The following is a 27,263-nucleotide window of genomic DNA, read 5'->3' on the forward strand; positions in this document are numbered from 1 at the left end:
GCAGTCAATGAGAGTGAAGCAGCATCAGTGAAAACACAGAGCTCCACGTGTCGTCCTTTTTGTCTCTGGCCTCATTTTACATTCTTCATCTGTTTCATGCAGCCTGTGAGTGATAGCTTCCACGTTTAGCTGCTGCAGATTAGCAGGCTTATCTGAACGCAGTGCAAATTCAAGATCAGGAGATGAGAAGGAGTTTTTCAGAGGTTTCTTTGTAGTGTTAGTATATCTGATATGATACCATAAAAGGCATTGCTTTATGAATTATGGTGGCAAAAATGTGGAAATGCTAGGGATCAAAAATTTCTATCATCTTAAAGACGCTGCAGATCCATGTGCGTTATTCTGGTTGGTTAGACCTCTGCTGAGGTTGAAGTCAGGCAGAGCTTCACCAGATTTCATGCAGGAATGGCTGCTGTGTGTAATCTGGCCTGCGCAGTTCCAGTTTGAGCTGGCTGGGCACGTTTCAACTGGCAAATGCAGCTTATGCCAACTTAGACTAATGACTCCGTATGACGAGTAAACAAAATACCAGAAGAATCAGCAGCATCATACACAATAAAGACTCAGGAACAATTATCAGACGTCACACAGCTCCCTCTGGAGCCACAGAAAGCCCTCTCGACAACTTTTCTTACCACAGTGCAGTAGTACTACTCCTGTAAAAAGATTTTAATGTGTAAACCTGGTGGACGGCTGCTATATGTCCATCTGTGGACACTTCACCTGTAAATATTTGATCAACCCATCAATTTTTTCTTTTAATTAATATTTTTCAGTGGTGGAAGAAAAGTAGTAGTACCACAGTGCCGAAATTTTATTTAACAATTAATTTCAGCATTCAAAGTTTTGAATTAGTAAAGTTAAAAAAGCATTAGCACTAAAATATACTTATCAATATTGTCATGTTCCATTTATTTAGTGAAGTTTTGTCTCATAAAATGCTTGTGGATCCAACTGCTATTTTGGATGTAAAATGATCCAAATAAAGAAAAAACCTATCACGGATTCACAGGGTCACAGATTCATTAGTGATAGTGACCAGGAAATAGTTTTATTTTGAAACGGTAGACCGGAAGCTGTATGTATTTAACAGCGTAACTTGACGGTGGTTTAAATGGAAGCGCAAACAGCAGCGAGGGTTCACACCGAGGACAGAAGTGGAGTCAGCGGACTCTCCTCTCATTGAGCCACCGGAGGCGTTAATGTTGATAGTTTGTTGGATTTATTAGTTTGTCAGAAGACGCTTCTTCCCCTCCACCACTGAAAAACGAGACATTTTGGAGAAAGAAGCTCGTCTGTCAGCGGTAAGTTGGAGCGGTTTGTGTATTTCCAGCAGCGTAAGTTAGCTTCAGCGTTGATTCAGTGAGTGTAGCTCCAGGACGTAGCCTACAGCAGGTAACGTTAGCTTCATTATGAGGCTGAAAACGACTAAATTAATGATTTTAAAAACGTTTGACGTGTTGCCCACATTCAACCTGCCGGTATTTACTCACAGTCCAGTGTTGAAATGTCACCATTAGATTGAAATATTGATAGAAAACAGTAAAAGAAAACACTTTACATTCATTAAAACACAAAAACAACAAGGCTGAACTGGCTGGAGATGGAACAGGCTAATCTTTGGTGACTGCAGCGTCTTTTATTAAAGAAAGAATAAAGTTCGTACTTTTTCTACCTTTGAGGTGAAAGTGTTTGAAAATAAGTGAAATCAATCTGTAAATAAAAACTGTGTTGACTCAATTATGGCCTATATCTAATGTAACAGTGTTTCCATATGAGCAGAAACATAATTAAGCTGTTATCTGTGAAGGTTTTAATCGTATTAATCAGATGATATTTTCAGTCTCATAACCCGACTGATAAACCAGCCTGGCCGATATCATCAGGACTCAGACAGCATGAGCATGTCAGTGAGGACAGACGTGAAATAAAAAAGGACAGTATGAAATAAAAATCCCTCGTGAGCTTATTGTCACACTGTTAAATTCACCTCTTAGTACGTAATTATGTCACTTTATTAACCGAAATTAATGGATCCTGATCAAAAATGTTTGTTTACATTAATTATTTTTATTATAATTATTCAATCCATTGATTCTTTTATCAGTTAATATATTATTCTTTGTTATTAGAGCTGCAATGATGTCAACTATGTAATTAATCACCCACTATGGTGATACTCAATTAATCGGTTTGAGTGATTGAGGAAAAAAGGTAAAAATCCTTTGATTCCAGCTTCTTGAATATGAATATTTCCTTTTTTTTTAACTCTATCTTTGGTTTGTGGACAAATTAAAACATTTCAGGCCTCTGAGAAACACTGATCGACATTTTTCACCATTTTCTGACATTTGATTGACCAAACAACTAATCGATTAGTCGAAGAAAATAATGTACAGATGCAGTTGGATGCAGTAGTAGTTGTAGTAGTAGTTGTAGTATTAGTACTTATTAGCTGTTTCCTCTTTAATATATCAGGACATTGTGAAAAGTGCTCATCAAGATTTGGGGATGCCTGCAAAGTGTTTGTTTTTTACGATCAGCTGTTCAAAACCCAAATAAAATCACTTTACATTCACAAAAACAAAGAAAAAAGTGTCTCAGGTGTTGAATACGTGTCTGTTGATGACGTATCGATCAATCGATTTATCGCTCCAGCTTCAATGATTACGTCTTCATGTTAAAAAATGAATATCAGCTGATGTACTGGGACCAGTTGTTCACTCTCAGATATGAATATCGGCACCAGCCTGGAAAACCCTGTGGTGCTGGTCGGACTCTAAATCATCTGAATTAATTTATAGGAATAAACGAATAAAGAACCACAACTAAATATTTCTGCAAAGAGCCTCCACGGGCAGTTGGAGGATTATGGGAAAATCCCAGAGGTTTTCCAGGTTGTCGGTTGATCGATATCGTCGGGGTCATGTTCAGTTTGGGTCAGCACACCGGGGGGAGATGTGACGAGGGGCCGACAGATGACTGACAAGTGAGCCGGCAACCAGAATTTTTGAGGGATTTTCAAACACTAAGGTGTTTTTTTAAGATACAGCTCAAATTGTGTGCAGAAAGTTAAGTAAAAAAGGGTTGAGAGCAGTTTCAGAGCAGCTTGTCTGACTTGAAATGTTTTCCTTTGATATGTGTGGAAGACAGAAAACCGCCTCCTCTGTTGACGACTCACCAGCCAGTCGTATTTATAGAGCAAAATAAAGTCTCCAAATGAGAGCTGATGAACTGGCTCGGTGTCCGGTCGAGTATCCAAACGAGCATTTGGCCGCCGTTTGCTGCGACTTTCACACCTCGTGAGTCTGTGCGACGCATAAAGTGACCCTCAGAGCTTCAGCTGCCAGACTGGTATCAGGAGACTCTTTGAGAGTTTTCTGTCTGAACTTTTCTTTGCGTTGTGTATAAATCAGTTTGGCACATTAATGCACACCATCTGCAAGACAAAAACGTTCAGCACAGGATTATTTTCACCACCTGAGAGACTCAAAAACGTTCCAGAGAAGGACGTCTGAGATGTTCACACCATGCAGCAAACGTTAGTCAAAGAGGAGCTCCACCCTGTGGGTGAAGCACCTTGTTTCTGGCTCCATTTTGTTGTTTGATGAATACTTTAAAGCTGCAGCTGACCATTATTTTCATCATTGTTTGGTGATCCTGACTTTTCCTTCAGCGCCACCATCAGGTCAAACTGTCCAGTGCAAAACTAATGACATTCCCATCAGCCTCAGCTGCACTTCGTGTTTAGTGCTAATTAGCAAAGTAGCATGCTAAGATAACGCTAAAGGTGACTGGATGGTGGACATGGACCTGCTGCACATTATTGTGAACGTGTTAGCATGCTAATATTAGCATTTAGCTGGGCCTAAGTGCAGCCTCACGGAGCCACAGAGTGGGCCCTTATAGTCTTGATTGATCGATTATCAGAATTGTTGCTGGATAATTTTCTGTCAGTCGACTGTTTCAGAACTTGTATTTCTATTTTTCCTCTGGTTAAAAAGGATTTTGTCAAACAGTCGTGCGACGTCTTTGTACCGAATGTCACATGACTGTGACATCCACGGGGACCCTGTCTCTCTCAAACAAAGACCAAAAACCCCCAAATAATCAGTCGTGTGGGGATAAATGTCAAATACAGAAAGATCTTTCCTGATTCGTGCTTTCTCTTGTTCTGCCGTCGCCCTCGTGTCACCACTTCCACACCCTGAAGTTCAGGTCGTGTCTCTGGAGGCCGTCGACCGGCGCCGTGGCGAGGGGAACCACAGGTCCATCTGTCCCGTCCCTTCATGTGCAGCACTGAGGCACTTAGTCTATTTATGGATCGCAGCGTGATGGCTGCGGTCTGACAAAAGGACTGACGAGCCACGGGGGGGGGGGTCCTTCAGGACTGGCTGTTACTTTACTTCCCATCCTGCCAAGAGGGCGTCTCGGCGGTAATCTGAGAGAGGAGCGCCGCCGGCTGGACTGAGCTCAAGCGCTGACAAATAGAGACGTCTGGTGTTGAACGAGGAAAATAAAAAAATATCAGGCCGTCGGTAAGTGAGTGCAGACAAAACGAAATTCAGCCAGCTGAAGCACAAAACAATCACCGGACTGAAAATCATCATTATTTTCCTCATCAGTTGCTTTGATTGCTTTCTCAATTCATCAACCACTTGTTTAATCTATAGAATGTCAAAAAGTAATTGAAGTGAGTCATAAATCCACAGTGACGGTAAACTACTGGTTTTTGATCATTAAAATTGTTGCAGATTCATTTTCTGACCATCAACTTATCCATTAATTGACGGTCTACGTTCCGTTCCTCTCGGCTTTGTCCAGAAGAAACTTCCTGAAATTTGATTTTCTAGGTCAGTTGTTTTGCTTGTGGAAAAACACTAAAAAGGTTCGTCCGTTTAACCATTGCTGACCCTCAGATTTCTGCCTGCTGATGAGAGATTTGCATGACTGTGTGGTAGAAAAGGAAGAGGGTCATTTCCTCGAGCTGTTGATTGAATTATCAGCCTTTAACACAGCGAGGACACAGAATGCTAACTCTCCGGTGCTCTTTCAAAGGTGTCTGCTTTTAACGAGATTAAATTCAGTCAAAGTGAGTTAAAAAGCAGATGGTCTGTCCTCGGCAGACGGACCCCGTCCCTGAACCCTGCTCCGTCGCAGCACGGGGGCTTTATCAGCTTTTCTTTTCCTGGTGGTCTTTCTCTAAACTCCTTTTGAGCTCCTGTTTTACTGTGAGCTGTTTAACTGAAGCTGTGAAAGGTAAATTTAAGATGAAGCACGTCGAAATCTGGGCTCCACACAGTTTGACAGGGAATTAAAAATGGAAGATTCGACTAAATATAAACACAAAGAGGAGATATTACCTTTGAAAAAATGAATAAAATAAAAACAAATCAGGACGATCAGGAGCACGGCGTAGAGAAAAAAACAGCTCTGAAGGTACGATCTCACATATTCAGCCAGATGTTTACGAGGCAGGACAGCATGAACTTTGTTTAAGGACTCTGAGGACTGAATGGACACGGGCACACAGTGGAGTGTAGTAAGGCTTTAAAAGTCCTAAAAATGATTTTAATGTCCTGAATCTGTGGCTGTGATGTAATGGACTTAGTTTTCTGCAGCAGACTGCAGATTTAAATGGATTCAGTTGAAATTTATTGTGTAATTATTGTTTGTGTAATTACTTACAGACCAACATAAATCTCAATTTCAGTTCAATTAAAACAAAAACAGGCCAGTTTGTTGCAGCTGGCCTGTGATTGGCTGCCTTCATCTACAGCCACACCAGCAGCTCTTTGTTCACTGGGCACTTTTACCTTCAGCGTGTTCACCATCGAAGTTCAGCCCGTTAGCATGCTAACGTTTGTTAATTAGCACTAAAGTCAGCGGACGGCTGGAGGGATTGAGCTGTGAAGTTTGGACCTGATGACAGAGAAAGATGAGAAGTTAAAGATCAGCAGAGTTATTCCAGCTTTTCCTGACAGGATAATTCATGGAAATCAAAGCTACAAATGTCAACCTGCTGGTGGCGCTGCAGGAAAAGTCAGAGGACGAACTAAGTCAGTTGGATCCAAGTCATTCTTATTCATGACAAATCACAAATTTGCCTAAAGGGGCTTTAACGTCCGTCCAGCACACGACACGATCCATCTTTAGACCCTCAATTTAGATAAAAACAAGGAGGAGGACCTCAGGAAGGGCTGCAGAGGACGGATCCCTCTCCAGGACGACACAGAGTAGACCAACACAATATGTTCGTACAGTAAAGACAAGCAGAAGACAAAGTTTTAGATCAGTGGTCACCATGTATGGAGAAGATGGATCCAGGAGTGCCAACAAACAGCCCCGAGCCACAGGACCTCTGGTCACCATGAAGACCAGGACACGGAGGATTCGTCCTCTCAGGACCACGAACGTCTGGACAGAATTTGTTGGGGATCCACCCAGAAGCTGTTGAGATGCTTCAGTCGGGACCACAGTGATGGACTGACTGACGTCTTCCTCCTCAGTGCGACGCTGCTGACGCGTCTGAAACCAGGACGAGGTTTTGTTTTTCTCTGACGTGGATCAAAGCAGCTGGACTTCATGAAGATTCTTTATTTGAGGGTCGAGTTAATGTCTGCTGGTGGTTTGACCTGTGCTCTGTGGTCCGTCTCAGTCTCATGTCTGCGATGTTGTATCTGGTGGTGTTTAATACTTTGTGATTGAACTGAATAAGAGACTGGACATGTCAGTCAAAGTCACTGCTGCGTTCAGAGACTGACTTTGGACCATTTCCTCTGAAGACTTTGTAGTCCAACCATAATAACCAACAGTACATCAAACTTTAAATACAGCGTGATAGCTCTTCAGTGCACTCTGCCACGGCCCAGTGCCTCGGCCGCTCAGTCACCGTGCTTTATTAGAAACAGAAGAAGAGCTGCAGCTGTAGCACGGTGGCTAAATCACGAGAGCGTTTGGCATCCAACCACTCGTACGCACTTTGCACGTGGGAGCCAGTAATTCAGAGTCTGGACGTGGCCGCTGAGAGAAACCAGCAGACGGCGTTTTGCTCCACGTGCTCCAGTTTATTCTCCCAAACCTGAACCAGATGGCCTCGGCTGTGACGACGGTGGCGTGAGGCGGCTCCAGCGAGAGGTTTCTGCTTCCTGTGTGGTCCTGCTCTGTGGTTGGCCTGAGACGTTGACCTGCACGGAGGTAGCTTTTAGTCACACCTGGCGGATTGATTTCACTTAATGAACAGCCGTTAATAGAATCGAGGATGAGGAGCAGCACCTCCTCCTCCTCCGCCGCCGCGCTGCTGCCTGAACAGAGTGGACGCCTCCCTCTCCACCCCTGCAGCCTCCTCTTGGGGTTTCAGTGTAATTGGGTCTCCGGGGGATTACGTGTCTACCTCTGTGCTCCACACTTTTACTTTCATCTTTTGAGGTTTGGTTTGTCCTCGACGGGCTGACAGCTCGGCGCTCTCACGTGGCACAGGGCTGAAGTGTTTGCAGCAATTGAGAATAATTCTCTTTTCATCACACTTCCATCAGGGCGAAGCCTTTCTTCAGGTTTTAAAGCAATCAGATCTGTTAGTTTGAAACCAGCCTCGACAGTGTGCTGCGCTCTGTGCTGTCAGCTTTGATGGAGTTTAATAGCAGCAGTTTTTTATGGAGTCGGTCCCTTCTGCACATTTTCACTCTCCTGCTCATGTAGAAATCTGCTGTGGAGCACTAATGTTGTCAGCTGTGACTCTGTTCATGCACACATTAAGAAGGCAGCAGCATTCGCCTCCTTTGAACTTATTTTCATCAGAGTTCAGCTCAGATCTGCATCTCAAACCGATCATTAACCACTTCAGAGATGAAAACAGTCATTCAGGGCGCCCAAACTGTTCGGATGGTGCAGGATTAGTCACCGTCTCCCCTCATCTGCACAGGAATGTGATTTTATTTTTCCCTCTGTTTCACGCTGAGGAAAAGAGGAGGAGGAGGAGGAGGAGGAGGAGGGCGGCGGCTTCTTGCTGTGTGGGCAGCGCTGCTGTCAGGAGATTTGGAAGGTCCTCCACATCCGTGAGTCATGTGCCTTCTGTTTGACAGGCCTGCATCGTCGGCGCAGCTGCCAGCAGCAACCTGTGGCTGAGCGCAGGATTAGGAGACAGAAATCAGGCTCACCTGAAACATTACGCACAGTTACAGCCTTAATTCAGCGACTGAGGGATCCCACCGGCACCACATTGTTTTTCCTCATCCAGACTGAAGTCTGAGCAGAAACCAAAACACACATGCAGTGTTTACTTTGAAGCTGTGACTCTGACCTCAGATGAGATGAAGAGGAGGTCGTCTCTCTCTGAAACATTAACGCAAGACTGACTAAATTATCTAAATTATATTACGATAATAAATTTAGACTGAGTTGAATAGATTAAACCTGGTTTTACGGACTCTGCAGACAAAGCGCCTCAGTTTTGTGTGCACAGTGCAGCCTGGCTGATCCAGATGTTGATATTTGATATTTAATATTTAATAATGTTAATAAATCACATAAGAAAACAAACATTTTTGATACGGGGCTCTTACACTTTAAAATCTCACCAGGGTCTGTAGTGAGCAGTTTTACAGTGTAAAAGTCGCTGTGGAGTTGCTGTCGTGTGTCTTTGGCACTGCAGTACTTAATGTACTCTCAATACTTCAGCCAGCAGGTGCGCCGTCACCTGTACAGCATGCTGGCAATAAGCTAATATTGGCTTTGGTTGTGTGCAGTGAGTCTTTGTTCTTCTCAGCACAACAGTGTTTCTGTGGTTATTTGGTGTATTAAGACGTCATCTTGTAATGAAACGCTGTTTAAAATGAACACTGTAGCTCTAATTGCCACCACAGGGTTTTAATGTGGTTTTAATGGTTTTAATCAGTGCGAGTCCTGAATCCACTTTTCCAAGTTTTTCGCTTTTCTGGTTTTGTTCTAGTGAAATGAAATTTAGCAGGTGTGAAACCTTAGAGAGACCTGCTGAAGGCCTGAAAACCTGTTTTATTGATCAGTTTTTGACTGAGTGATGGATCCTACGTGATCAGTTTTCCATCTTTGTTTTTTTTTTTTTTTAACTCCTCTGGTCTGAAGTGGGTGCAGCTCATCGGAAAAAAGGTGATGTCATGCATATCTGTGCACCAATCAGGATTTAGAATCAGAATGTGATGATGATTCATCATTTGTCAGCTTACTGTCAATCAAACCTGATCAGACCACAGACACACAGCTGAGTTTTTAAGACAAGTTGGGATGATTGGCCAAAACCACATTATAGCTCCATCAGAGCCAAGTCCAGCCTGGAGAGGATCTCTGCGTCCTACAGCTGCATGTTGGGCTGTTTTCAGATCCAGAATCCTTCAGAACGAGCCGGAAACAGTCGCCTGGTCACCAGCACTCATGGATCCGTCGACGGGGGACAGCAGCCGAATATGAAACAAAAGCTTTGTCAGCAATGACACGCAAACAAAAGAGCAGTGAAGGATTAGCCGCTCCACTTGTAATCTTGCTGCAGTGTCATGAGCCTTTCACACTGCTCCGTCACGACTCCCTTCATCTCCCCTCGTGTCTGTTTGCTGCTCACGAGTCTCACAAATAGCTCTGCAGTTCTGGATCGTGTACTGAAAACAAAACATCATGAATCACGACGCGTGAATCACGCAGCACTGAAACGTTAACGTGATGAATCACTCTCGTTACACAAGCCATTTCTCCTTTTCTTCGGCGTTTCCCACGGCCTGCGTGCTGATGGCGGCGCACAGGACCGTCGCAGCAGCTTCATCGATCATGATTTCATTCCTGCTTGCGTGTGGTGGTTGCCGTAGAAACAGCTGGACATCGGTTAGAGTCCAAGGCCGGGGTCACGCTGTGAACTCGTCTGTGCTTTTGTCTAGAATGAAAACTTGTCAAGTGTGTTGAATGAGGCACAGACTCCTCAGTGGTGTCACGTCTTTGAGTGGATTAGTTTATGATATGTACTGCAGGAGTCTGCAGAGGACAGTAGTCTCTTTTATTTGTCTTAAAGGTCCAGTGTGTAGGACTTAGTGACACCTGGTGGTGAGACTGTAGGTTACAACCAACTGAACACCCCTCGCCTCACCCTCCCCCTTCCAGGAGAGCCCACCCTGTGAAACTCGCTAAAAACACAAAAGGCTCAAGAGCCGTGTTTGGTTTGTCCTTTTGGGGCTACTGTAGAAACATGGTGGTGCAACATGGCGGACTCCATGGACAAGAACCTGCTCCCTGTAGATACAAAGAGCTCATTCTGACGTAGCACAAACACAGCTTTTCTACAGGTGGTTATACACTAACAGAAACCCTTCAGACTGGACCTTTAATTCACCAAGACCAGCAAGACTAGCATCTATGCTAGTGAGGTGTGTGGCTACAGCAGTGCTTTGAGCTAAATGCTAAGGTTAGCATGCTAACATGCTCAAGATGATAATCTGTTGATGTATTCAAAGTAGAATGTTCATCATGGCTGAGTGTGTTAGCATGCTAACGTTTGCTAAGTGGCTCTAAAAAGTACAGCTGAGGCTGATGGGAATGTTTTGCAGACATAAACTGAAGCGTCGGATCACCAAGTTATTAGAATTCATCCTGAGGGGAACTTGAATATCTGTGCCAAATTTCATCCATCAGTCCATTCATGCAGAGTTCTGAACAGTGTTTAACCGGACCAGCCTGACTCCTCTCTCTCCTCTCCACAGCTGATGTAAAGCAGCACGAGGTCAAAGGCTAAACACTCCGTTCTCCCGCCGACATTTTGAAGCCAAGAGCCATTAAACAGGTACATATGGTATGATGCTTTCTGTTGCTACTCAGTCCCGTCCTCCCACCCTTCACTGCAGTTTGGTTTGTTCACTTTCTTCACACATTTCTGAGTTCGTATTCCTTCAGCCAAGAGCGTGTGCTGTCAGCCATCTGTTAGTTATTTGGTGGACTGTTGTGGACATTTGTGAAGCACCAGTAACTCCTGAACCCTGAAGCTCAGAGGCAGAATTCTTGATTCTCACCACAGCAGCTCCTTCTCTCTCACCCATGATTGCCGCCGTTTAGTGGCCATTTTTCTGTCATTTTCTTGAATGTAGGGAGGTAAGTACCCCAGTATGAAGACACCATCTGCATTTTCAATCAGCACACAAAGCTCTGCTTGGTCAGCGAGGGGAAACGTTTGCCCGTGAGCTCAATAACGACACATCAGACTCATTGATATGACTGAACGGTGTTGGAGAGGTCTGGAACGAAGCTTCCAGGGTGTCCATCTGTACACTGATCCATTTTAAAATCTGTTGTTTGGATGAGCTCATTTAACTCATTATTTAACTATACAAGTATGCACTCAGTTGCCTGTTTATTAGGTACGTCCAGGTAAAAGTAATGTGGTTTACAGCAAACGTTAGAAACATCTCCAGGTATCATTCAGCCAAATGGCTCCAAACAGCAGAAGGCTGATTCAGGTGAGTCAACACAAGCTGAAGACAGCAGATCTATTGCAGTTGTGTTATGCTGGGATCAGAGTACACGATATTAGGACGATTTTGTCCTGGCTGACAAATTATCCGTGGACGATGATCAGGCATCTTTACCCGTGTAGTGTTACATGCTAAACGACCTGTCATGCAGTTAAAGTCACCTGTTTGATGAAGCCACCGTGGCCAATCCTGCTGCTTGTAGAATAAATAACTCTGGAAGTAAAATGACGACATGTGAACCTCGTTGTACCTGTTGTAATTGTTATCTGGATGCTTCCAGCAGATGCAGAAATATTGACAGAACGAGCTGAAGTTAACTCCGCCTCTTGCATTTGCACAAGACTGCCAGCATCACTCACAACACTTCAGTCAGTTTGATTGACAGCTGCTTCACTCGCTTCCCCGATGACACCTGAACTCGTGCGTGATCGTGAGATGAGCCGTGATCGATCGGGGTCATAGTCTGACGCGGTGACCATCGTTACAGAGAAAAATGTTATCAGTCTGATTCCGGCGTTGGTCTGCATTAGTTTTATCCTGGTCTGACTAAAATCCTCTCAACGTTTTCTCTTGTTAAGTATTAATGTGTCTTTTATTGGAGGTATAAACTGTTTTTACTGTCACCTCGGTGTGGTTCACATCGTTCCACTGATCATGTTCACACTGATATGGCTGCTCGCTGCAGGTGAGGAAGCATCTGGACACACCTGTTCGCTGAGGGCCCGGCTGGGGGGGGGTGACGTCGTGCGAGTTGGGCAGTGCTTAGTTTTGGTTCGTGGCAGCTGGGTCACAAACCTTCTCATATTCCAGCTGAACAGTGCACTAAAGTATGTTCTGGGTGAGAAGTAGTCACTGCAGTCAGAGACACCTGATTCATATTTTATCAGCGCTTCCTGGTTTGACAGTCTGATTTTCTGATTCTTGCGAGCCGGCTGCGTCACGCTGGATGGGCTCATTTGCATAAAGAGTCGTGATTATGTAAATTCAGACTTGTCCGTCAGCTCGTCGTGCCGTATCCATCACACACCGGATCTCCTGCTCGAGAACGAAAGGGATCTGTCGATCCAGTGTGTTTGCACCTTAATGAAGTCCAGTTAAAACCAACTTATTGACGCCGTCAGATGTCTTTGCCGTTCAGCAGCTCCGTCCGCTTCAACCTATTAGTTCATCTTGTTTCCAGCGAATGTTGATTTGTGCAGTTTTTCTGGGTGTGGCCTTCCTGGCAGAGTCTCGTGGGTTCGTCTTCTCGCTGTTTTCTGCGTAGACTGAACCACCTGGTGAAACATGCAGCGCACACAGAAGCACATGTGGTCATGCCCACATACTTAAACACACACACACAGAAGTGTGAAAGTGTGTGAACGTGGCAGATGGTGAGCGTGACTGTCATCGTTAACACTGACGAGATGCCTGAACTGTACGTTTGTCGTGTGTTTTGCTTCGGTTTACTTCAGTAATATTTTGGTTAAGGGATCATTTCTTTGTGGATGCACGTCTGTGCTTTCCAAAACATCTCGACCGTGGAGGAAAACCTGCAGCAGACCAGACCGACGACGCTCCCGACGGAATTCATTTGGAGTTCTCATCAAAATAAGGAAAATAATAAGTGAATTAGAATCACAGAAGACGAAGACGATGATGAAGATGTCAGCGTTTGTAACCTTTCCAAACCGACAGGCTGGAAAAGCAGGACCCACGGCGCTGACTAAAACATGACGTGTTTGCCAACAGAGCGCTGGTGTTTTAGGTGTGCGTTAAATAAGGAAACGTCTGAACTTTGAAGTCTGTCTTTGGGTGCAACTCGTTCACGTGTGCACAGTCAGCGTCATTACATCACTGTGACCTCAGCTCAAGCCTCTGACTCAAAGAGCCTCGTGTTCATGAGCCATTCTGACAAATCATGGACATATTTATGTTCCCAAACTACCACGAACTTTAGTTCTTATCACATTTAATGACTGAAAAAGGCGACGTAGCTTCTGAATAACATGTGGATCTTCATCTCTGCCTCATATTGGCGTGATGTGATACAGTTTTTAGGTTCCATCACAGCCTTTATGACATTTTACAAAACTCTACTTCAGATATAACAACAGAAAGATGAGCCTTGTGTAATTCCCAGTGAAAATAACTTTAAGTTCTAATCTGAGAATCAGTGCTTTAAGCGAGGCTTCGAGCCTCAGGCGGTGGGCGGCTCCTGGTCTGAAATGAGGTCAAAACTTAACCAGATCAATGATTTATTGGGCCGAATCTAAAATGACCTGGATTATAACACGACTCCAGCCTTTGTGTTGTTGGACAGAAGATTTCTGTAGGTTCTGTAGGCAAAGAAGATAGTTTTCATCCTTAAAGCTTCTTCTCTCATAAAGATGAAACATGAAATATCGACATTAAAGCAGAACGTGAATCTCATGTGTGTTGTTAAGTGCAGCTGATTCACATGTTCATGTAGCCAGCCATCTTTACACGATCTGTCGGTCTGTCGCTTCGGTCGAGACTGAAATATTTTAAAGCCTTTAACTGGTGAATCTGGTGTTTCCATGATGCAACACTCTCACCTGAGACCTGAAAACATCAGATTCGTCAGAAATGATGACCCTGTAAATGTTCATGAAGCCTCCTCTGAGCAGCGGGGCGAGGCTCCTGTCAGCTGATCAGGAAAGAAGTTGGACTTCATTGGTCTGGACTGGTCAGGATGCTTCACTGAACTCATTGATGACTTGGCTAATTAAACTGACCCTTTGAGAGCTTCATTTCTTCTGGCTTCTCCACCACTCTCTCATCTGTTTAGCATTCAGAGCAGCACCATCAGTCAATATGGGCCTGCACCACCTCCACCCTCAGGCAGTCCTCACGTATTCTTCATCCACCTGCTGTTATTTGGCATGCGTCTCACGGCCTTCCCAGAATCAAAGTGTGTGAAAGAAGATAATTTGATGTCTCCCCTGCCTGCCTCTATTTATGGTTATGAGGCATGGTGGCAGTCCCTCAAAGGGAGAAGCTGTCCAGGCGACTGCTTTCATATCGCTAGCTTTCAGCAAGGACGCGGAGGGAGTGGAGTGGCAATAATCACCTCAGTGGAAACACTCCCCCGAGGCTTGCTTTGTCCAAGGTTTCCCTTCTCCCCCGTCTCATCAGTATGTCTCATCCTCCTCCAGTTACCGCAGAATGACATGAAATAAAGTTGCTCATTCATTCAGTTTGCTGAAGAAAGTTGCCAGCAGTTTAAAAAGCAGATCAGATTCAGAGCCGCCAGTCAGTCAGGAGCTTCTCAAGTTTGCTGAACTTTGAGGATGTTGAACCTGTAATGTTCTGGATTCTGTCTCCACACTTTAAATATTTCTCCTGCACTCAGCCGCCATCAGATCCTGAGCTTGTCCAGTCATTAGCTTTAATGAAACACATGGACACATTGGCATCATCCTGAGCTGCGTTTGTGTTCACCTGATGGATATATCGTCTGTCCTCCCCACATATTTGGCTTTCAATGGGATTTGATGACAAGAAGAGAAATGCAGGCTTATCCTTTCAGAAATAGTATAAAAAGCAGCAGGTAGTTCCTGAAAAGGTCGACCTGGAACAGACTGAGCATTATTTGAAGGCTAATATGTCTTTTTCCATGTGAGCATTAACACGTTTACTGATGCTCATTCACAGTTTGTTGGTGTCGAAGTGTTTGAACACAAACTCGAAACCGTCCCGGCGTTCCTGAGATTCACGACATGAACACGGAACGTGCACGTCGTTCCCTCGTTACTGACGCAGAAACATTAAATCCTCTGGGTTCAGCCCGCTCGTGCTGCACAGCGCTGCTCTGATGGATGAAGGCAATCAGCTCGTCCGTATGGAGGAAGCGCACTTCTGTAAACGCTGCACTTCCTCCCAGCCGCTCTGACACTGATTTATCGGGCTGGAGCGTCCTGTCGCGAGCGCTCACGGCTGCAGAGACGGTTTGGCCCGCCGGCTGCGGGAGGCCGGCAGGATTCACACCGGGATCTGGTTTCACGGCTGCGGTGTGCTGATCGTGCAGTCCTCTGCGCCGTGGGCTGCAGTGACTCTGTTATAAATGCTAATAACACGTCGTCTGCAATGAGCATCACTGTGCAGCTGAAACAGAGAGATTCTGCATCAGCAACATGAATCTCTTTATTTTTAAAGGAGTTCACCGATGAGTTTGGTGAAAACAGACCATTGATCACTGAGAGAAAGCAGAAGTCAGTGATATATATGCATATGTGTGTGTGTGTGTGTGTGTGTGTGTGTGTGTGTGCGTGCATGTATACAAACACACACACATATTTGGGTTTTGACTGCAGTCTTATGGTTTGCACCAACAGTCTCCATCTGAACTTTTCAGCAGGAGTCTGATTCCTGACGCTCTGGACTTTTCTCTCTTTTCTCTCTTTTCTCTCTTTTCTCTCTTTTCTCTCTTTTCTCTCTTTGGAGCATAAAACATCTTTCAGCTTCAGTATTTGTTGCCTGATTGATTCTTTCAAGGCGTAATCACTCTTCCAACTCAAATCTGCAGGAGCTCTGATGCTCTGTCGGCTGATTTCTAGCTGTCCCCAACCTTTTTTTGTCTTCTTAATTTCACAAGAAAAAGCAAATATTAAATAAATAAGTAAATAGAATTTTCTTGCTGTCAACCATGCATCAGTTTTATGGACAAAAGAGATAATATTTAACTTTATTGATCCCACACTGGGGAAATTAAGATGTTACAGACAGCAACAAAAACAAGAATAAAAAGGAGATGTAGAAGAAGAACAAATGGACAATGAAAAGGGACACAAAGCAAAAAATAACTATAAATATGCAGAGTATAAAAATGATACTGCCTTGAATATTTGAGTTGCACATGGAAGATAAGGATAATAAAATAGTGTGTTTGTACTTTCGCACACTTCAGACTTCATAAGGACGTCACGTCTCGATGCAGCTTTCAGGTGTTTTCATCAGATTTCGATGACAGACCGCGGCAGCACATGAAGCTCATGAGGAAGGCGAACGCACACCGACACACTGACGCTAATTCATTTCCATCTGCTGCTTAATCAAACCGTCCCAAACCCGAAAACACCTGAAGGATCTCCAGCGCCGCCCGCAGCAAAGCGCCGCAGGACTGTTGAATCCAAGCAGAGCGATTCTCCACGACCGCCGAGGGCAGCGGGAATTATTTGTGGCCATTCTCTGTGAGGCTGCGTGAAATTACCCAGCTGCCCCGGACCTATTTTTGAAAGGAGCCGCAGCTGCTAAACGAGACCCGAGCACCACTCTGCTGCTGTGTCTTTGTGTGCTGTACACACTCAAAGCTCAAAGTACAGGAAGAGAAGAAGAAGAAGACGAGGCTGCCAAGAAGCTTTCAGACATCAAGGTACAAACTTTTTATGTCTTTAGGTTTCTCTGCAGCCTGAAGTAAAGGTGCAGACTGAAGGTGCTTCTGGGTGAAGTGACGTGGGACCAACGGCCGTCGGCTGAGACAAAAGGACTGAAAGTTGTTCTGTGACACATTTTGTCGACTAAAAATTGTTTTTCATGAAAAGTGCTGCGATGCTCGTGATGTATTCATGAAACCAGCTTCTGTCCTCTGAAGGTGCGATCGGCTCTGTTCTCTGTTCTCAGAGCAGAAAGACGACAGAATGATTACAGAGAAACGCTGATGGCCGTGATTACAAAACAACCTGAGCAACTTAAGATCAGCAGTACTGAAAGAACCGTGGAGATTATGAAGGAGACCAGGAGACGGGTCAGTTCATGGCAAAGATGGAGGCTCAGACAGGAAGTAGATAGTTTGTTTGTTTCAGAGCGTTTGATGATGTTCAGGTTTGCCTTAGAGAAGAAAACTCATTTAACACACAATATGTGGCTGTTTACTTCACGTTCACCCACAAACAGTCTGCGATGCCTCAGTAAACAGTGTGAACTCTTTGTCATTGAAGTCACACTCAGTGAATCAGCCTCAGTTTACAGCGTCCACAGCATCTGTGGCACTCTGTCATCACTGCCCGTCTACAGGGAGACGCTTAACGTTTTCACTCTGACTTATTCAAGACCTGAGAGAAAGTTCTCTTTGTCTGTGCTATGTTTTTTTTTGGTTAATAAATCGCTGAACAGATTGAGTGAGAGCGTCGGGGTCAGGAGGTCGGCGCTCCTCACCGATGACCTCTGACCTCCCCCTCTCCTGGTTCCCTGCTGCAGCTGCGAGCGCCGTGCGGCCATCGAGCCTTTCCGTGTTGACGGAGCGCACGTGAACCTGCACGCAGACACTTGCGTGAGCGCTGGAGAGTCAGCGTGAGTCAGCCAGCAGGGAGTGTAGGAGCACAGCTCGACGTCGCTGCAGAGAGACGAGGAGCAGCACTGAAAACTGGACTCCCTCATTCAGATCTGATCAAACTCTCCTCCTCTGAGCTGCAGCCGTACAGAAAGCACACGTTAATCTCATGCATGTGTGCGCGTGGCTAATGGTTCATGAGCTCTTGAAATGCATTAAATTCAAATTTACTAATATTTAGTCCCGTATTTGTTAGATTTGAGTCCGCAGCGTGATAATTAAAACGTGAGTGTTTTCAGTTGATGTGAAGTTGGCGCACACGTGTCGATGCGCTTCATTTAAATCAATCAGCCAATCAGCCGCTGAGATCGGCCTTTTTAACCACGCGTGGCTCCGAGTGCTGAGGACTTCAATAACAGCGGCTTCGGCGGTTACCAGGAGATGTCTGCCGCTTAGCTGAGAGGAAAATTACACCCTTACACTTGGTTCATGTTTTCACTGACGGAGCCCGTCAGACTGAGGAAGGTCAGTGACTGAAAGCCAAGAAAACAGAGCGAAGACTCCTGATGCGGAGCGCAGCTGCTGTGAGCGGCTTCCAGCGCCTCTGCAACAGCTGCTTTTATTTCAGATATCACTGTAATCATGTAATTATAATTGTAGTAATTAAATTATGACTGATTAAATCATGACTGCTTTCATTTATGACCCCTGTTGGTTTAATCAAGACATCTGCTTCTGCTGCTGCATCTTAGTAATTACGCAGCCGTTTGGTGATTGCAGTAAAAGTGACTGTAATCATGATTTCTCTGACTGCGTCGCAGCGCTCGCTGTGTTTTAATGCTTTGTTTTTTGACAGCTCTTCCTGTATTCTTGAGTTTTTTCCTCCATTCGCTGTCGTTCTTTGTTCGGTTCATAATCACACATCTATCTGTGTAATTGTGCTGTGAGTGATTGACAAAGATGTGTCAATAATGCTGAGTGCATGTGCAGACGAGTCCCGGCCCACCGCACGTGCCCTTATTTTATTAACCCCGACCCCACCCAAACAGGCAGCAATTACCCAGAGTGCACCGCCAGTCACAAAACCTGTGTTTAATTGCAGTGAAAGCAGAGCACCCTGCATTTTACGTCATTAAGCTAAAAGCCCCTCACACGGCGGTCAAATTAGCCGTAAACACACATTTAGAAAGCCGAGAGCCGAAGTCAGACAAAGAGCGAGATGGTAAATAATCAGGAATTACTGGTGTTAACTGCTGCGTCGCTGTGTTAAAAGGGACCATCAGAGGGTAGATTTTAGCTTCCAGTCCTCGCTTTTAATTGCAGAGACGACGACCACCAGGAAATAAGTCCAAGCCCTCACATTTCTCTTCCTGATGACGGCTTTTTTAACAAGGACAGCAGTTTATTTCAAGCTGCTGCGTTTAGCGTCAAAAGATGTCCAAGTCACAAAAGGTGATTTCAAACAGCAGCGCTGCAGTGAAAGGTCATTATTCTGATTTAAGGATACGTTCACACAGATTTTATCATCCAGACGTCCTCCGAATTAAACAGCAACATGTGTCTTTTGTCAAATCAGCACTTTGGATTAACGGTCAAATCAAGCAGCAACCTGCAGGCATGGAAAATGAAACCAGCCAAACTGCAGTTCCCCAGATGGCCACTTGAGGGTGGCTCCAGAGTGAGTGCGTCCCCATAGACCTCCATATTGAAATGAAACACGTGGAACAGGTTTTGGTCTTAAAGCTGATTTCTCCGTTTTTGACAAAGACAGCCGTTAACGTCCCGTGTTTGGTTGACCCGTCACGTCTCGTCATCTACGATAGAGAAACGAGCACCTTTAAAACCAGGACCGCAGTGAATGAGCTCCAGCTGTGCTGCACAGTCACCGTCACTAACGGGCAGACGATCCATAACACGAGGCCTGATCTGGGACTGGATCGTGGTTCCAGCAGGACCTCGAACATCACCTGACTCCCTCCTTTGATGGTCAGAGTCACTGCAGCTGCTGGAGTACAGACAGCGTCCTGCTGGCCCAGAAAGTCACTGGAGCACCAAATCTGTATTGATCCGCCTCAGGAAATAGTCCCCAACAAATGCACCGTTTCCCCGTTTGAGTAACGTTTGATACAAAGTACAAAGAGCAGCTGTTTCAGGAAATACCCGAACCTTTTTAGAGATGAAACCGTATAATGATGAGCGTGTTTTAAAGAGTTATGTCTTTATAATAAGGACGATATAGAATAAAAGCAGTTTCAGTGGTTTCAGCCGCGGCCTGTTCCAAAGCGAGCGTTGACAGAATACATGGAGCTCTTCATTAAATTCTCTCCGTCCCTCTCATGTGACAGGTGGCTGTATGCTGGTTTTAACTGGTAAACACCATCAGGGACCATAAGTGCACAGTTGGTCCTCTTCACACCCCCACCGATGGCCCCTCTCACATCAACATGTCCTTCTCGGCACCAGCCAACGTCCCTCCATGTGTCAAATGATCCCACGGGGACAGGCTGTCGGTGTCACGTCCCCAGAGCTGACAGAAACTGTGACTGCCGATGTGTCATCGAGCATTTCTACGTCCTGCTTCTTGTGTTTGTTCGCTCGACCGCAGACGAGACCGCGAGTGCAGGGACAGAGTCCTCGCTGTCTTTAAGCTGCGTGAGGACAGAGTTTATCGTTTGGACACGTGTGCAGGACAACACGTTTGAACTCCTGGTGAATGAAATCAAACTCATCACTGAATCCTGCTGAATGAGATTTGTGTTTCATCAGAGCTCCTCGTCAGTTAATCTGCTCATTCTTCTCTGGATTCATTGATTAATGTGTGTGTGTGTGTGTGTGTGTGTGTGTGTGTGTGTGTGTGTGTGTGTGTGTGTGTGTTCACAGGGGCAGGGGGAGGTTTCAGCTCGAGGTTCAGCCATGGAGGGGGACTGCCTCAGCTGTATGAAGTACCTCATGTTCATCTTCAACTTCCTCATCTTTGTGAGTCCACTGCCCTCCTCCTCCTCCTCCTTCTTCTTGCTCTTCTTCTTCTTCTTCTTCTTCTCCTTCTTCTTCTTTTTGCTCTTCTTGCTCTTCTTTTTGCTCTTCTTCTTGGTCTTCTTGCTCTTCTTCTTTTTCTGTCTTCTTGGTCTTCATCTTCTTACTCTTCTTCTTGGTCTTCTCCTTCTTCTTTTTGCTTTTCTTCTTGCTCTTCTTGTGCTCTTCTTCTTCTTGCTCTTCTTCTTCTCCTCCTTCTTCTTCTTTTTGTTTTTCTTGCTCTTCTTTGGCTCTTCTTCTTTTTGCTCTTCTTCTTCTTCCTCTTTTTCTGTCTTCTTGGTCTCCTTCTTTTTGCTTTTCTTCTTGCTCTTCTTGTGCTCTTCTTCTTCTTCTTGGTTTTCTTCTTCTCCTTTTCCTCCTCCTCCTTGTTATTCTTCTTCCTCTTGGTCTTCTTCTTGGTCTTCTTGGACTTCTTCTTCTTCTTCGTCTGCTCCTTCTCCTTCCTCTCCTCCTCCTCCTCCTCCTTCTCTTGTTTAACGTCATCACCGTGCATACCTGATGCAGACATGGTTCTGGCTGAATATTTAACCCTCTCTCTGCCAGCTGGGCGGCTCCTTCCTGCTGGGTGTCGGCGTCTGGGTGCTGCTGGACCCGATGGGCTTCAGGGAGATCGTGGCGGCCAACCCCCTCCTGTTCACCGGGGCCTACGTCATCCTGGCCATGGGCGGCATGCTGTTCCTGCTGGGCTTCCTGGGCTGCTGTGGAGCCATCAGGGAGAACAAGTGTCTGCTGCTCTTTGTGAGTCCGCCTCTCGTAATGTTTCCGGTCACGACGGGTCGGTGGACACGTGTCTTCATCATGTCCATCAGCACATTGTGCTGTTGGAGCTCTGCTGCGTTGCCTCTCGTTTACCTGTAAAAGGTTTGTGAAGGGGGAAATGTTTCGGTGCGTCTGAGGTTCAGTTTTTGTTCATTTTAGCATCGACTGACTCGTTAGCTTTGAGCAGCTCGTCCACAGAGCGGCAGCGCGACGTCTCGGAATGTGTTATTCATGTATTTGATGTGTTTTAGCTCGAGGCTGCAGTCCAGAGAGTCCATCCTGAAATATCAATGAACAGAAACAGAGCACACACACATACACACACACACACACACACACACATACACTCATTAACACCATGTTTTTATTACATTCTCAGTAAAATGTGGGAGAAATGATCAAAACCAGTCGTTCCTGTGTGTCTTACTTCAGGTTTGGATTATTTCATTTAACAAACACTTGATGTGACTTCATATCAGCCCGTTAAAGAAGAGAAACTGCAACAAGAAGAAAAGTGAAGCTGAGTTAGTTACTCTTCATCCTCTGACACACACAGTCTTACGTAAGACCTGAGTAAAACAGTACACGTGCGACATCTGGTGGAGCTGAATGCAATGACACATGTGTGCACGACCAGTTTCTGTTTTTGTGACTCTGACTTGTTTTTTTCTTGTTGTTGCTCAGTTCTTCATGCTCATCCTCTTCATCTTCCTCGCTGAGCTGGCTGCTGCCATCCTGGCTTTCCTCTTCAGGGAACATGTGAGTCTCTGCCTCTGCCGTCCTGAGAGGAATTCTGACACTATAAAAACTGTTACTGGTGAAGTTTATCCAGAACGCTTTGTGTGTTTCCGTTTCCAGAGGGAGTAAAGTTGAAAGTTGAACCTGAAGTTATTTCAGAGTTCAGTGTTTGCTGTGTGAACCAGGAGGCTCATGAGCGTTCGATCTTTATGTTGCATGTGATCAGTTCACTGAGCTGCTGGCTCGCCGTCAGCTGCTCACGCCCTGAGTTTGTGTCTCTGCAGTTAACCAGAGAGTATTTCAGCCGGGAGCTGAAACGTCACTACCAAGGTCACAACAACACCGATGTCTTCACGTCCACGTGGAACGCCATCATGACCACGGTGACGTATCCATTTCCCACTTTCCACCTTGTAATCATCCCAGTTTGTCACCCATAAGCGCCCGTCAGCGTCCCGCTGCTACAACATGTGTGTGTGTGTGTGTCTGTGCAGTTCGACTGCTGCGGCGTGAGCGGCCCCGAGGACTTCGAGGAGAGCCTCTTCCGGCTCCTCAGCCCCAGTAAGCTGGTCCCTGAGGCCTGTTGTCAGAGGAACACTTACCTTGGAGACGTCAGCGTGGAGCAGTGTGTGAGCGGCAGCGTGGCCTTCAGACACAACAAGGTCACAGAGGAAACACTTTGTCCTCGAACACAGATCTGAACGTGCATCATGACACAAACACGAGCAGAAGACTTTTATCTCATGATTAGCGCTGATGCATCAACGTGTGAGCAGCAGTTTCTGATTTAACAGTGTTTGTCCTGCTCTCTGATCAACTCATGAAAATCTAAAATATCATATAAAGCATGTGATGAATTGAATCTGTGATACGGAAATATGTGATTTAAAAATAGCTTAATCACACCAGCGACACTCTGCTACGCTAGGCTAATTTAGCTGACGTGTTGAATTGTCTCTTTTATGTGCTGTAACAAACAAAAGTTAAAAGGTTAATGAGTTTAGCTTTAATGCTAGCTGTAGCAGCTAGCTGTGAATGTGTGATTGTGCTGCTGGATAAATGATCAAACCGGTCCTGAAGCTCCAGGTTTGTGGTGATCTTGGAAAATAAACACTTGCAGGTCGTCATGAGTTTTATCTGGTAAAATAAATGTGGAAAATTCAGATTCTGAGCCACAGTTTGGTTTGTGGAGCAGTGACAGTTTAATCTTCTGTTCAACAAATGCATCACTTTTATACAGTGATGATGTGCTTCATATGGAGAGTCTTCATCTTCACAGTAACAGTGATGATCGCTCTGAAGTTCAGCAACGTTTCCTGCTAAGAAATGTAAAACAGCACAGAAAAGAACTGAGTTTAAAATATTATTTCATGCACGTTTGAATACAAACTAAAACATGTTTTTACAGGAGAATGGATGCTGTTCGTTCTCTGTCCGTCAGAATAATGAAGTACAGTCTCAGAACCGTGATCATTCTCTGAAGCAGTTTTCTTCCTGTGTTTCTTCCTGCAGGGCTGTTACTCGGCGATGGTCGACTACTTTGAGACGTACATTTACACGGCGGGAGCTCTGGCCATCGTGGTGCTGACAATCGAAGTACGTGCTGAGTTTTCTCTCCGTGTTAAAATCCTGAATCATTTAGTGTTTGTTTTTTCATGTGAGGGATTCAGCACAGCGATGTGGAAGTTTGCTCAGGTTAAAAACATCCTCATGTCTGAAAATGTGAGACAACGGCAAAGAAAAATGAAATTCATTCAGTGAAGAGGTGGATGAGGAGCTCTACTGAATGTTTGAGGAGGCTGATGTGAGGAGCTATTTGAGTCATGATGTTAATTCCATTAAAAGAAAACACTGAAGTTTATATAAAACGGTTCAGAAACATCAAAACAAAAGTTTGAGCCTGAATCTTTGATCTTCATCATCGAGCGTCAGGAAACAACAGAAGAAGAAACAGAGCAGAAGAAGACATTTAGTGAAGTTCTGTGTGTTTTCTGCTGAAATACTTCAGTTAAAACGTTTAAAATATTCTAAACGTCTCAACATGTTTGTGTCTTTGGGGCTTTTGAAATGTCTCTTTATGTGATAAACTGCTGAAGTTCAGCTGTGAGTTGAGTCATGACAGAGTCTGATGATGGATCTGTTTCCACCACAGACTTCAGAGTAATACTAACAAGTACTGCGTGTACCACAGCCGGACAGATGAACACACACACACACACACACACACACACACACACAGGGTACTTTATTCTTCAATACTTCATGTCAACTTAACACTGTTAACTATTCAGTCTTCATCCGTCTTCCATCGAGGTTCACAGCTTCGGACTGTAGGCTGTGATAATGTCGCCATCAAGTGGACGTTTTCAGTATTACAGCCTGAAAACTGCAGCGCGCGGCTGTTTTAGGAAAGTATTTTAAATGTGAAACTAAATATTTGTGAGCTGTTATTAAAGATTAACGTCTTCTGGAGGAAGCAGAGAGTTTGGACATGAGCTTCAAATACACAGCCAGAGTGCAGTAATACACAGCCGGAGTGCAGTAATACACAGTGGATTGTGATCCTTTCAGCCTCATCCTACCTGCCACCTGTCTGTCTCTGTCTGTCTCTGTCTCTGTCTGTCTCTGTCCGTCTCCTCTGGCCTTTAAACCTCTGCTCTCTGTCTCCGCAGCTCTTCGCCATGGTGTTCGCCATGTGTTTGTTCAGAGGCATCCAGTAACCGCCGCGTCCACGCGCGCCCTCCCCAGCCGTCAGAGGCACGAGCAGAAGGAAGAGCAACTGTAAAATATGAGGTGTATTTGTACAGTGATAGTTTACGTGTGTCATCGGTTTCGTGGCGTCATTTTGTACTTCACCACAGCAGTTCGAGGTACTTTAGTTTGGGCACAATAGACACACACAGGAAGTGTTTTCTCTAAAGAAAAGCGTTAGCATCGGTGCTAAGAGGCGCTACAGGAAACACCACGTGGTTTATAGAGTTCGTCGACCTGCAACAATTAGAGAATATGAGTCATTAAAGTTCGAGCAGAGCCTCGTGTGACAGAGAGGAAAAGGTGGTTTGACATGAAAGAAACCAACACGAAGTCCATCAGACACATGCAGGTGTAGGTGGCAGGTAGATGACGTCATCACGTGAACGCTGTATTTCTGCTTCTGTTAAAGCTGTCACTTTAAAAATAGTCTCATCGCATCATCACTGATAAACCTTCAGTCTCGTGGATCCGTTGCTCAAACCAGATCCTGGATCGTTGTTTCAGAGCAGGTGACGCTGAGGTGTGAGGCGGTGACGTCATGAAGGAGAGAGTCCGTCACACCTGTCGTTCAACTGTCAGGTGTGAAGAGGAGGAAGGAGCTGCAGCAACAATGTGCACCGTTCCGACAAAACAGGAAGTTGAACCACGATGCACATTTTATTTTGGTTTTCTGTAACTTTAAAGTCGACGTTCAGTTGAATTCTCAAAGTGCGCGTACGTGACGCTGCGGGCAGGTACCGTCTGTCTCACCTGTAGGACAGGTTCATTCATACCTCAGAGGAAACTCTAAATCCCAGAAAACTGCTGACTGCGACAGATTCTGTGCTTGTTTGGTGCGCGAGGCTCATCGTCAGCCTCCTCAGTTTGTTTACAGGCGTCAGTTCAGTCCTGCAGCTTTGAGTTTGTCTGTACGTGAAACTTCACCAGGTGAGAGTGAACGTGTGAATGTGTTTTTATGTAAATACTGAGCCGTGTACAGCCTGTTTCCCTCTGTGTGCTCAGTGTCACGATGGTCATGTCGTCTGTAGTTTTAAGGTGGAATTTAGATCAAATAACCTTTTTCTGTACGTGTGATTTGAAAACTGTTGATTTGTATAAATGGCACTGATTGACATTAAACTGGTTTCTGTGGTTTTACTGGTGTGAAGTTTAATTTGTCCCTCACGCGGAACAGTTTCATCCAATCAGATGAGTTTAAACAGCCTTATCACCTCTGAAGTGCGTCAATCAGGTGATGCTTCGGTGTGGACGCGACAGGTGAGCAGGTTTCCTTCTCACTGTATTTTGACATTAAAGTATATTTCACACAAAAAACAGTTAGAAAATCAACCCAGCTGAGTCCCTTCATGAAGGTTAATGTGTTCAGTTTACATGAAACTTTTAGTTCAAGATCATTTTATGAACCTAAATATAAAGGTTGATGGAAATAAAGTGAAGCTGCATGAAAATCCAGACATTTGTGTTTTTTAGAATAAAGTCTAAAAAAAAAAAATGGAAAATTGAACATCAAAGGACGGAACGCTGGCGCAGCAGGTAGTGCGCGTGCCTCACAGCAAGAAGGTCGCTGGTTCGATCCCCGGGTCGGGCCTTTCTGTGTGAAGTTTGCATGTTCTTCCCGTGCATGCGTGGGTTTTCTCCGGACACTCCGGCTTCCTCCCACACACCAAATACATGTTCATTAGGTTAATTGGTGACTCTAAAATTGTCCTTAGGTGTGAGTGTGAATGGTTGTATGTCTCCATATGTTGCCCTGCAATCGGCTGGCGACCGGTTCAGGGTGTACCATGTACCATGTGTGTACCATGCGTCTCGCTGGGATAGGCTCCAGCCCCCCGCAACCCCGAAAGGGATAGTCGGTATAGAAGATGAATGAATGAATGAACATCAACTGGTCAAACTTCATCAGCTGTCCTGTGAAAACCACGTATCTCCAAATTTGCTGAAGAATTAATTTTCCTCTGTGTGCTGAGAAAAACTTGGAAACAAAAAAAAAGTAGAAAAACTTTTTCTCAGCTCCTGGAAAGTTGACGTTTTGGAGATACGTGGTTTCACAATGTCATCTGTTAATTGAAGCTCACGGTGAGATTGTTTTGTTAATGAAAGCTTTGAACATTATCATGGTTTTAATATGGCTGCATTTTGTTGTGTGCTTTTATTCTGAAATTTGTACTGCTGCATCCTTTAGCAGCTCACCTTTTCTGTGTCCACTCTCATTGGATAATTGGACA

General features: G+C 44.9%; 1 protein-coding gene across 3 annotated transcripts; it reads left to right on the plus strand.

Moving 5' to 3' along the window:
• Window positions 1–1,113: 1,113 nt before the first annotated feature.
• LOC143323210 (tetraspanin-18B-like) lies at window positions 1,114–26,172 on the plus strand. 3 transcript variants are annotated; one of them, XM_076734943.1, is made up of 9 exons: window positions 1,114–1,304; window positions 10,716–10,795; window positions 20,632–20,727; window positions 21,328–21,522; window positions 22,228–22,302; window positions 22,566–22,664; window positions 22,776–22,943; window positions 23,794–23,877; window positions 24,954–26,172. In XM_076734943.1, the coding sequence occupies exons 3-9, from the start codon at window positions 20,665–20,667 to the stop codon at window positions 24,999–25,001; spliced, it is 732 nt and encodes a 243-aa protein (XP_076591058.1). In that variant the 5' UTR covers window positions 1,114–1,304; window positions 10,716–10,795; window positions 20,632–20,664; the 3' UTR covers window positions 25,002–26,172. The 3 variants fall into 3 exon arrangements, with proteins under 3 accessions (XP_076591058.1, XP_076591067.1, XP_076591049.1); XM_076734934.1 differs by having other exon boundaries at window positions 1,142–1,304; window positions 10,716–10,804; XM_076734952.1 differs by lacking the exon at window positions 10,716–10,795 and having other exon boundaries at window positions 1,141–1,304.
• The last annotated feature ends 1,091 nt before the right edge of the window (window positions 26,173–27,263 follow it).

This window comes from Chaetodon auriga, chromosome 1 (genome assembly GCF_051107435.1).
Source record: "Chaetodon auriga isolate fChaAug3 chromosome 1, fChaAug3.hap1, whole genome shotgun sequence".
NCBI lineage: Eukaryota > Metazoa > Chordata > Actinopteri > Chaetodontiformes > Chaetodontidae > Chaetodon > Chaetodon auriga.

What these genes read in the sequence shown, in the direction of transcription:
- LOC143323210 (XM_076734934.1), top strand. An exon ending in CTTTCCTCTTCAGGGAACAT is followed by an intron (nt 22,303 to 22,565) that starts GTGAGTCTCTGC and finishes GTGTCTCTGCAG; the next exon opens with TTAACCAGAGAGTATTTCAG. An exon ending in TGGCCTTCAGACACAACAAG is followed by an intron (nt 22,944 to 23,793) that starts GTCACAGAGGAA and finishes TTCTTCCTGCAG; the next exon opens with GGCTGTTACTCGGCGATGGT.